The 12,214-nt window shown below is 45.4% G+C and overlaps 1 protein-coding gene across 1 annotated transcript in view; it reads right to left on the reverse strand.

Moving 5' to 3' along the window:
- Positions 1-12,214, reverse strand: part of HSD17B2 (hydroxysteroid 17-beta dehydrogenase 2) — a 66,681-nt gene that overhangs the window by 11,391 nt on the left and 43,076 nt on the right. Inside the window, exon 3 of the mRNA XM_029208021.1 lies at positions 8,442-8,627. Coding sequence (XP_029063854.1) covers positions 8,442-8,627 — 186 coding nt within the window. The remainder of the gene's footprint in view (positions 1-8,441; positions 8,628-12,214) is intronic.

Raw genomic sequence — 12,214 nt, forward strand, 5'->3', positions numbered from 1 at the left:
CCGCGCGCAGCACCAATGCAGCCAAAAATTTTTTTTAAAAGAAAAATTAAAATTAAAAGACACGCCTAGGTCAGGAGAACTGCCTAGCTCCCATGTAGGTCTTCGGCCATACCAAGATCATATGGGCTCCTAACATTTTGGTAAATAAAACTAAAAAATTAAGTTTATTGAAGTTTGGCATGGGAGGCCCAAAAATCAAGGCCTGGCTAACTTGAAATGTTAAAACATGAGAGAAGCACCCTAAGCAAGCTAGAGCTTTTGAAACATTTTCTGCCAAGGCTGCAACCAAATTTAAAGTGACAATATACTTCTTCCTCACTCCATTCCACGCTCACCCCCATCACTGATGGACGTGGCTAATGCAAAGGCAAAACTTTGCCCTTAGAGCAGTACTCGCTTAGGAGGTACCAAAACTGAATGCTGGGGTTCCCTCCAATCGATTCTAAGTAGCCAGTGCCGGTAAATGGCTCAGAAGATGGGGTGACCTTGTTATTCAGCGACTTAATGGAACACCCAGTCAACAATGGGACGTGTTTTAACCAACCACGTACAGACCTATGGACTCTTTCCATCCTTCATAACTGCAAACCATCTAGCCCTACTTGGTGTAGCTACCATGAAGGCAGCATCCCCCCCTTTTCTAGAACATACCAGTCCCCCCCCACCCAGCTTTTCTGCCTCGGGGAACTACTCAGTGAATGTGTTCCCTGGCAAGAATAAACTCAGCATTCATGTTTCTGATCACTCTGGTGGTCCTTGTCTTTCTGGTGGTCCTTGTTTTGACCTTATGGCATACTGTTGGCCGTGGCTAACACGGAGGGAAACTTGAAATTACAATCCTGGAGCTTACAGAATTGTGAGGCCCTTTCCCCACAGCCCCCTCAGGGGACTCGGTCCTGGTCTTTGCCTGACTCCTTTGGTGTGACATAAGCAACAAGTTAGTAACATTTCCCAAGGTTCTAGCATTCAAATATTCTTGATGTCCTCTGAGGTAACACAGGGCCTCAAAACACTCCTCCTAGCCATAATGATCAGCACCTACCAGGAGATCCTCTTGTTCCTGACCTAAAGCTAACATATGACCATATAGGAATTACAGAAAAGAAAGGGCTTTCCAAGCGAGTGCTCTATTAACAGGGCAGAAATATTGCAGCTTTTCAGCCTGAGGCTGTATAGGTAAGGTGTGATTTTTTGATTTATAATAAATATGTATTTGGTCATGGTTGCTGTTTCTGGCACAGGGCTTCTAAAACCCTGGGAATTTCCTAAGAGATGAGAGTGGCAAAGGTTAAGGAGGACTTTTGTTATGTTAATGGAACGCGAACCTCTCCTAAGGACAGGCGGAGGGCTGGTTCAGGATCCAATTAGAGGGGTGGAACTTTCAGTCTCTCCCCCGGGAGGGCAGAAAGATTGAGATCAATCACCAATGACTAATGATTTAGTCAATCACATGCTATAAGGAAGCCTCCATAAAAACCCCAAAGGACGGGGTTGGGAGAGCTTCCAGGTTGCTGAGCAGGGAGATTTGGGGAGAGTAGGGAGTTCAGAGAGCGTGGAAGCATCACACCTTTTCCCTGTGCCTTGCCCTATGTATCTCTTCATCTGGCTGTTGATTTGTATCCTTTAATATCCTTTGTAATAAACCAGTGAGTAATCCAGTGAGTAAGCAGGTTTCCTGAGTTCTGTGAGCTGCTCTAGCAAATTAAGCGAACCCAAGGAGGGGGCAGTTGGTACCTCTGATCTATAGCAAATCGGTCAGAAGCACAGGTGATAACCTGAGCTTGCCACTGGCATCCAAAGTGGGGATGGGGGGCAGTTTTGTAGGACTGAGCCCTAACCTGTGGGATCTAATGCTATCTCCAGGTAGAGAGGTAGAGAGCTTCAGAATTGAGTTGAATTGTAGGACACCCTGCTGGTATCTGAGCATTGCTTGTTGGTGTTGGGGTAACTCCTCTCTCCAATATGGAACCAGGTGCAGGACACTTTTATAGGGGTACCAGGGTCCCATGCCCACAGCAGCTTTCTCATTTTCTAATACCTTTGCAAGCCAGAACACCCATGACCTTGTCTCAGGAGAAAGTAATGAGGGCTCCCAGCTGGTTTCTGCCTCCTCCAAGGTCATCTGGACTCAACTCAAGTAACAAAGTCCCGGGAATTCCCTGGCGGTCCAGTGGTTAGGACTCCGAGCTTTCCCTGCCGAGGGCCCGGGTTCAATCCCTGGTCCGGGAACTAAGATCCCACAAGCCATGCAGCGCGGCCAAAAAAAAAAAAAAGAGTAACCACCACCTGGTGGTCAGGTGGTTAAGATTCCACGCTTCCACTTCAGGGGGCGTGGGTTTGATCCCTGGTTGGGGAAGTTCTACATGCCGCGTGGTGCAGCCAAAACAAAAACAAAAACTTTAGGCATGGTTAGCAGAAATTGGAGACTAATAGCATCTGGTTGTTTCCTTGTAATTTGACAATCTCTGGGGATTCGACAACTGTTTGGTATCAAGATCAATGTCTGGGACCTTGTTCAAAGTGTGATTGAGAAGCAGCAGCTGGGAATCTGTTAGAAGTGCAAGCCCTCAGGTCGCACTCCAGACCCCTGAATCAGAAATTCTCGGGGTAGGGCAGAATTTTTTTCTTATTGTGGTAAAATACATAAAACATAAAATTCACCATTTAACCCTTTTAAGGTGTACAATTCAGTGGCTTTTAGTACATTTACAATGTTGTACAACCAATAGCACTATCTATCTAATTCTGTATTTTCAATGCCACAAAAGGAACCCCCATACCCCAGCCCTTGACAACCACTAAAATGCTTTCTGTCTCTATGGGTTTGCCTGTTTTGGACATTTCACATAAATAGGATTGTCCCAAGGTATGGCCTTTTGTGTCTGGCTTCTGTCACTTAGCACAATCTTTTCAAGATTCACCCTTCAGAGTATCAGTGCCTCATTCCTTTTTATGGATTAATAATATTCCATTGTATGGATAGACCACATTTTGTTTATTTATTCATCAGTTGATGGACATTTGGGTTGTTTCCTTCTCTGGCTATTATAAATAATGCTATGAATACCTATGTACAAGTGTTTGTTGGAGCACCTGTTTTCTGTTCTCTTGAGCATACACTTATGAGTAGAACTGCTGAGTCGTAACTCTGTGTTTAATTTATCGAGGAACTGCCAAGTGTTTTCCAAAGAGGTTGCACCATTGTACGTTCCCACCAGCAACTCAGGAGAGTTCCAGTTTCTCCAGACCCTTGCCATCAAGTGCTGTTTTCTGGTTTTTTGATTATAGCCATCCTGGTGGGTGTGAAATGTTATCTCATTGAAGTTTTGACTTCCTGCAGTCGTTATTAAGTAGCCTCCTGGTGTATCAAATGCATCTGAAGTTTGAAAAAATTGTCCAGGGACCAGTAGCAGTCACTTAGGAACTAGTTATAGAAATACAGAGTCTTGGGCCCCCCTCAGACCAACTCAGTCAAATTCTGCATGTTAACAAGACCCCCAGCTGATCACCATACACATTAATGTTTGAAGCACTGGTGTAGGAGGCAGCCCTAAATTGCCTACACTTCCTAATCATTGCTTGAACGTACTAGCGTTAGGGTCTGTGTTTTTTTTGCCCTCCCCCCCGCCCCCCATTTCCCTGGTGTGTTCTTGCTTGGTAATCTGGAAAAGTGAGAGGAACCCAGAATTTGGAGTTAAATAGACCCAGTTACCAGCACTGACTTCATTGTTTACCAGTTGGATGATCCTGGGCTAGAGTGTGCTTGATCTAAAAAGGAATCAGTATCAGCACCCTGCACACGTTAGAACTGAACGACTTCAGGGGTGTAAGCGTCAAATTCAGCTCAGCATGAAGACGTTCACTCCATCTTGCTCTCCCCTCTCCCCCTTACCCTACGCTAAGCCCTGGCTAGTGTGCGAGTTTTAAGGAAACAAATCTCAGCTTTGGCTTCCTCTCACGTCACTGAGCAGCTGAGACTGGCTGAATGATTTACCAGATGATTCCCTTAAGGCAGCCAACTCGGCAAGAAAAAAAATCCAGGAATGATCCCCTTGTCAACTCCTCCGGACTAAGTAAGACCAGGCTCAAGTTTGGAACTGTGAAATCTGCCGGATACCTAAAATCTGTAGACTTGTAAGACTCTCTGAGGCCACTTACTTTGGTGTCAAGTAATTTTCATGCATTTTAAATAGCTCGATGTGATGGGCAACCATTACTGTCTCTCAGTAGAGAGGTCCCTGTTACTAGGGTACTTTCTGTGTACCAGTAACTGTGCTAAACACTCAGAATCCACAATGCATTTAGATCTACGGTTGAGACCAGAAGTTCTCAACTGGGGCTGATTTTGCATCCCACCCCCACCCCAGTGGACACGTGGTAATACCTGAAGGTCAGCGCTGGGTGCTACTTGCATCTAATGGGTCAAGAACACAGATGTTGCTAAACATCCTACAATGCATTGGACAGCCCCCCACAGAAAGAATTAGCCTCCCCCAGATATCGATAATGTTCAGGTTGAGAAATGCTGCCTTAGACTCAGGAGCTGTGTCACCCTATCACGACAGAAGATGAAATGGACACAGACAAGTGGGGCTACTTGCCCCAGATCACCCAGCTAGTAATACAGGAGCACGATTCAAAGCACAACGGCCAAAATCCCTGAGGCCTTAGTCGTTTTATAAGGTTTGCTTTCAGCTGTTCTCATTCAATCACAGCTTATGACATAACATGGGTATTTACTCTGCAATTTCTTAAGAAGAAAACTGGCCAGAAAAGACTTTTAGACCTCTCAAACATAAAGATTTTTCAAGTGCCCTTCGTACAATCAATCAAAGAGTCATCTCCCACTTCCTACAATCCTTGGTTAAATATTTATCAAACTTCCTTGCCAGGATTTAGGTTAAAGAGCTATTCTATTTCTGTGGGAGGGATGATAAACATGATTACAGGGGGGTGGAAAATCCTCCCAGAGGAGATGTGGTCAAATGTGGAAGTAGTGACCTGTTGGGCTTATTTGCCCAGGAGCTAGTGTGTGACAGCAGCAGGATGGAACAGTCCCAGGTGGCAATGCCAGCAGTTGGCAGGATAAAAAGCCACAGGTGCACACAGAGCCAGCCTCTTCATGGCAGATGGCTTTTGGGTCTCTAACTCTACCACATGCCAGGTGCAAGGCTGATGCTTAAAACCGTGTCATTTCATCTCATCTCACCACGGCCCTAAGAAGAAACGATCATTATTATCCCCATCGGAAAATGCAGAAGCTGCAACTCAGAAGTTCAGGACTTTGTCCTAGGTCACTCCATTGTCAGTGGTAAAGACAGGATCAAAACCTAGGCAGTTTATCCCCCCCGAATTTTCCAGCCTCTGGAAGTTACCTGCATTCTTTGGCTCATGGCTTCTTCCTCCATCTTCCAACCTCTCTTTGAGTCTGACCTTCCTGCCTCCCTCTTATAAGGATTCTTGTAACCGCATCAGACCCACCTAGATAATCTAGGATCATCTCTGCCTTTCAGATCCTTAACTCAGTCATACCTGCAAAGTCCCTTTTGCCAAGTAAGGGCACATATTCCAGGTTCCAGGTTTTAGGTCATGCATGTATTTGAGAAACCACAATTCTACCAGACCAGTTGCCTACTCACAGTATCCTGAGACACGTGCTTTGCGGTTATTTACTGCACAGCAGTGGATAACTTGAACAGAGTCATCAGTTCCATCTCAGCTCCTCCTGGCTCATGCAAACTTCCACGATAAATCTACACCACTGAAATTCTTGTCATGCAGAGGGTGGCCGAGGTGCCAGACTCAAGACAACCTGTGGGTCAGGGCAACCATGAACTCCTTTTGGAGAACACTTACTGGCTGTCTCCCTCTCTCTCCATACCTCCATCTTCAAAATTAGAAAAAGACCAGGGTGAACTCCCAAATAAGTACGTTTTCCAAAATTACTATTACATTAGCTTTGCCAAGAGACACATCATCAAGTTGGCATCACATTGGATGTGAATTTTGTGGATTGGTGGTTGGTTATATAGTGTCTTTTACACATGCCATGACTTTTCTGATTCTTGTGTTACAGTCTAGCTTCTTATCCGCTTGCTCAAAAATCTTGTCCATTGTTTTGCAAAATGCTCATCAGCAAAATGCTAGGGATTCTGCTGAACTCCTCTGCCCCTCATCCATGAGGGAAACTATAAGCATGATTTAAGATCTTTGGCTCCTGTCCTCTTACAAACACCTGCCCTGTCGAGTACATACGCTTCCTTTCTGTTCTGCTTTCATGCTATTGTTTTAACAACTTTATAAAATTCCCTGAGTGGTTTCTGAGTCCCGCAAATGAACCTATTTCTAGAGTTTCCTTGAAACATAAGGATTCAAAGCTGGATGTGATGAAGGAAGACTCCATACATCTTGGTGACTGACTGGGTGGGAGAAAAGGAGAGAAAGGCACAGGGAGAAACAAATCCAAGAAGGCTCAAAGCTCTGAAACCTAAAAGACTAGGAGATGAACAGAAAGAAGTCAAGAGAGGAAGCTCTGAATGGCTGATAGAAAGTTTAGCTTCAGACATGTTGACTTGGTGACGATGGTAAGATACTGGAATGGAACTAGTAAGGCTGAGTATAAAAGATTATGCATGTCCAGTGGTGAGAATAGGAGTGAGATGTGTGATTTATTTTAACGTTCAAACATTTTCCTCCAGTGGAAATATGTGACAAGTCCATTCAAAGTCTTGGCTTAGAAGAAGTTTTAGAGGTCAAGTTGAAGGTGTATGAATGGGCATCCTCTGTAGCGTAAATTCGTCACTTGCCCATTCATTCATCTGCACACTTGCATTTTTTCATTTATTAATTGAGCTTCTACTTCACGCCAGACACTGGGCCTATAGCAGGTAGTGTGCATATCAGTGATACATAAGTAAAATCTTATGAACGAATCTTATGCTCAAAGTTGAGAACCAAGAGAGGAAGAGAAAAAACTTCCTTGTCGCTGTGTCAAGGAGAAGGCAATGATAAGTCTTTTCAGTAAATATTTGTTGAATGAGTGAGGCAAAGGAGCATGTGAGACTTTTCCAGATGTACCAGATTGTACCAGGGAACTGAGAAAAGTGAGGTTTCTACAGAGGTCAAAACTGTAAAGGCTAAGTTCAGAAGAAAGTTAAGGGTGAAATATTGCAAATGTATTTTCTCAGGATTTGTTTGCTTTAGCAAGGTAGCAAAATAATTGGAAATATTTTGGGGTTCTCATAAAATTTGAAATACAGTACTCATTGCTCTTAACCATCTTAGACGTCTCTCTCTCCATCCTTTCTCCTCCTCCCTCCCTCTTTTCCTTCCCTTCCCTTCCCTTCCTTCCTCCTTCCCTCCCTCCATCCCTCCCTCCCTCCATCCCTCCCTCCCTCCCTCCCTCCCTTCCTTCTTTCCTTCCTTCCTTCCTCAGGCCAACCAGCAACACTAGTGACACACTCACATAGCTAGTAAGTTAGAAGAAGTTGCTAAGTTAGAACCAGGGAAGAAAATATGAGGGACAACAATGATTGTCTAGAAAATACACAAAAATGACTCCCTTAAAAAAAAAATACAAAGAAACCAAACCAACCAACCAAATAGTTGGATCCTTTATTTAAAAAAAAAATATATCACTCAGAACCAACTGATCCAACAGTGAAGAGTGGTATTCCTCAATGTGAAGGCAGGATCCTGGAGTCCAGAGCCCACCCTCTTGGCTTCCCTCTCACCCGTGCAGTGGCCCAAAAGACAACCCCATGGACACCACTCAAAGCTGAGTAAGGCTCTGAGGAACCCCAGTTTGGAAATATCTGTTCTAGAGGAACATCACATGCATGGGCATTTTTTATGGAAGGGAGATCGTTAAACCCTTGACTTGTTGACTATCTGTTCTCTGAAATGGAGAGAGATGAGTTATCAAATGTCACACCCTGCCCCAACTGCCTTGAGATTGCAGAACGATGGGAATTGTCTTATGGAAAATCCTAGCAGGCAGCCAACTGAGACACAGGGCTCTGACAGTGCCAACAGAGTGAAGACATTTGCTATTCATCTCACAGGGAACAACAGAGTGTGCAGAATTCAGGGAGGGTTGAAAACAGGTTCCCTGTCACGATGACGTGAAGTGTATGCAGGGTTTCCTTTCCAAATCTAGGAAGCTTGTGCATTAGCGGTCGCACTGTGAAGATGTGTGAGAGCCCTAAATCCCCAGTGATGAATAGATGAGTTAGAAGGTAGGTAAGAGTCAGTACATGGAAGGATTTGAAAGGAAAGAAAGGTTTTATTGTACTCAGATCAACGGTAAACACACGATTTGACTATTCTTCACCCAGCCCTGCGTGAGAGTGCCCTGCTTTCTCGTTCAGCCCCCAGGGAGCACTGAGGGTCACATCTTGCATGACCAGCACCCACGACCTTGTGGGGAAAGGTCAACTCACCTGCCATGCTGCTGATGTTCACCAGCCTCCCCTTGGATTTCCTAAGAAGAGGCAAAAATGCCTTTGTGACTTCCACGGCCCCGAAGAAGTTCACGGCCATGCATCGTTTGTATTCGGTCATGGGAATGAGCTCCCCGTCAGTTGGGAGGCCAAGGATCCCAGCATTGTTGACCACAGCCCACAGTCCTGAGGACAGAAGGGAACAACTCTGAGGCCAGGCAAGATGGGAGAGTGGGAAGATTTTTAACCCTTCAAGCTCTGAAGTCAAAAGGGTCCCTTTGAGATTTAGGATCTAGGCAGATCACTTCAACTCTCAAACCTTAATCTCCTTGATTACTTGTGAAATATTAAGCAATGGTTTTTTGCAGGAATATTCTTTTGCCTCAAAGCCCTTTCCTACATCCGAGCAGCTAGATATTTGTTATACCTGTGGAGGGATGACACAGCAAGGAGGAGATTTAATCAAAGTCTACCTCATGTTTCTCCCTCAAAGGAGTGTGTGGAGACAGAATGATACCTTTCGGACATGCAGATATAAGACGATATATCTTATATGCAGTGCAATGATATAAGATCCTGTCTTCCCTTTTCCTTCGACTAGAAAAGATTCCTTGGTCCGGGAAAACTAGAGCAGAATTGCCAAGAGCGAAAAAGATTGCAGAGTCCCTGAGCTCTAGGCCCTTCCCCAGCCAGCCTGATCCCCTTGACTGACCAGGATCACCAAGAGGTCTTGTTCACACACAGGTCGCCAGGCCCCACCTCCAGAGAATCTGATTGGGGGTGTCTGGGGTAGGGCCTGAGAATCTGCATCTCTAACAAGTTCCCAGGTGATGCTGATGCTGCAGGCCTGGACCACACTTGGAGAACCGCTGTCCACAACTAGTGATTTTTCATCTTTGACTTCACATTAAAATCACCTGGGGAGCTTTTTAAAACCCCAATGCCCAGGCCACACCCGAGCCAATTAGATCAGAAATTGTGGGGTGGTGAAGAAAGGGGACCTTGGCATTAGTAGTTTTTAAGTCCCTACCTAGGTGATTCCAATGTACAACCAAGCTTTGGAATCATCGCCCTAAACGGTAGCAGACAGGTAATACAAAAACTCCAGATGTTTTGGGGGAGGGGGATCTGGAGCAGAAGTGAGTGACCTGGGTCCTCTTGATTTTCTAATTTCTGGGCTTTTCAAAAAAATTAATTTATATATTTTTGGCTGCGTTGGGTCTTCGTTGCTGTGCACGGGCTTTCTCTAGTTGCAGCAAGTGGGGGCTACTCTTCGTTGCGGTGCGCGGGCTTCTCGTTGCGGAGGCTTCTCTTGTTGCGCAGCACGGGCTCTAGGTGCACAGGCTTCAGTAGTTGTGGCGCACGGGCTTAGTTGCTCCGCAGCATGTGGGATCTTCCCGGACTCGGGCTTGAACCTGCGTCCCCTGCATTGGCAGGCGGATTCTTAACCACTGCGCCACCAGCGAAGTCCCTGGGTCCTCTTTACAGAGGAGCAACATCCGGGGTATGTTCAGCTAGATAGACCTGAAGCAGATTCTCTGAGTTCCCTGAGCCTCGGCATGGTTTAGACCAGCTGTTTCTCAAGGTGTGGCCCAAAACCAGCAGCATCAGCATCAACTGAGAACTTGTTAGAAATGCACATTCTGGAGCCCCACCTCAGACCAGCTGGATCAGAAACTGATGATCAGAAATTGTTGTTGAAGCTCAGCACTGTGATATAACGTGCCCTCGAGGTAATCCTGATGCACACCCAAGTGTGAGAACCAGTGGGCTATGCAGAGGAGCAGAACGAGCCTCAGTGCTAGCAAAAGCACAGAAATGGCGGGAGGCACCAACCCTAACAGTGCCTTTCTGATGGCTTCCAAGAAGTAGGTAGCAGCCAACCTGCATGAGGACTGGACAGAGCACTGGACATCTCAGCAGAGTCCAGCATGAGGCACTGACCATTGAAGATGAAATGTCCCATCCCCAGGAATTTAAGATGCTACCCTGGGGAAATGGGATAAAGCTCAAAATGACTGAAACAGTTTTCGCCACGTGGCAGAAAGATGGCTCAAAATAGAAACTGCGCTGACTTATAGAAAATAAAATTACAATTCTTGCACACCTGAGTTGGTGGTCTGACATTTACATGTAATAGTGATTGGGAGCATTAAGTGAGATGATGCCTGGCATGTAGTAAGAGCTCAACAGCTATTACAAGGATGGTGATGGGAGGAGAGGATGCCTCCACTCCCACCTCCAAATGATGGTTTTAACTCACTCAGCCTGATGCACACCTTTGACCAGTCCACATGCAGGTGGCAGCTCGAGAATGCCCTAAAACAGGGGCCAGCAAACATTTTCTACAAAAGGGTGGATAGTAAATATTTAGCACTGCACGTCCTACTCACTGAACTCTGCCATTACAGACAATCTGTAAATGAATGGGAGTGGCTGTGTTCCAATAAAACATTATGGACATTGACATTCGTATTCCACATAGTTCTCATGCGTCAAAAAAATCTTCTGATTTCTTTTAACCATTTAAAAATGTAAAAACCATCCTGAGCTCACAGGCTACACAAAAACAGGTGGCAGATCTATAGAATATTCTTTAAATGACAAAGTTAAAGAGATAGAGAACAGGTTAAGGATGAGAATAGGGCTCTAAAAAGGTAGCATGAGAAAGCCTGGTGGTGACGGAACAGTTCTGTATCTTGAGTGATGTACATCTCATTTCTCAGATGTATATTGGGCACTTACTATATGCCAGGGGCTGTGCTTAATGTTGAATGAATGGAAAATAGGGGTTCTTACTGACTGCTTGCCTCATGTCAGGGACTCTTGTAAGTGCTCTGTATATAATAACTCCTTCAACTACCAAATGAAGCAGATAATATTACTCTCTTTTTGCTGGGAAAGTCAGCTGTAAAGAGGATGTAAGCAGGAAGTGCTTGAGGCCTCCACGGAAAACCCCCAAGTGAGGGCAAAACAGGAGAAAGCAGAGCTAAGAAACAGAGACTGGGTGCTGATGACGTTGCTTAAGTGCCTGGATCCAGACATGCCTGAAATCAATGGGCCTTTTTAATTATATAAGCAAAATACATTCCCTTTATGCTTTAGCAATTTTGAATTGGGTTGTGTCACTTGCCTCTGAAAGGATCCTGTTGGAGACATGGTTCTGGTTCTCAAGGAACCTTGTGGTGAGGAATGAGAGATGGACAGATTTGTATAATTGGTAATACCAGTGTGTGCAACGGATATCAGGTGAAGGTCTAGAACAGGAAGTGAATGATGTTACCTGGATTACCAGGAGGGTCATGCAAGAGATGTTTGAGCTAGGTCTCCTTTGAGAGTAGAGTCTGCAGCTGGACAAAAGCAAAAGTCTAGAGGAATGGAGTGAGGCAAGAGGGGAATTTGGGTAAGAGGAAGCTGGACGTGCAAAGATGTAAACTAGTACATTCTGTTCTGGAAACCATTCCAGAATTTACTGAGTGGACCAGCAGGTATTGCAGACTAAGGGTTTGGCAAACGCCATTTTCCTGAAGGACCTTCGGATCCTTGTTAAGGTGTTTGGTGGTGGATGGAGAACCACAGAACCATTCAATGAGGCAAAGCATAGGCCTTGCTCATGGGAGGAATGCAAGACATGGAAGCTCTGATTATCAAAAGGTTTTCAGGATGGGCTTCCCTGGTGGCGCAGTGGTTGGGAGTCCGCCTGCCGATGCGGGGGTCGCGGGTTCGTGCCCCGGTCCAGGGGGGTCCCGCGTGCCGCGGAGCGGCTGGGCCCG

This window comes from Monodon monoceros, unplaced genomic scaffold, assembly GCF_005190385.1.
Source record: "Monodon monoceros isolate NGI ecotype Baffin Bay Population unplaced genomic scaffold, NGI_Narwhal_1 Super_Scaffold_10, whole genome shotgun sequence".
In the NCBI taxonomy this organism is placed as follows: Eukaryota; Metazoa; Chordata; class Mammalia; order Artiodactyla; family Monodontidae; genus Monodon; species Monodon monoceros.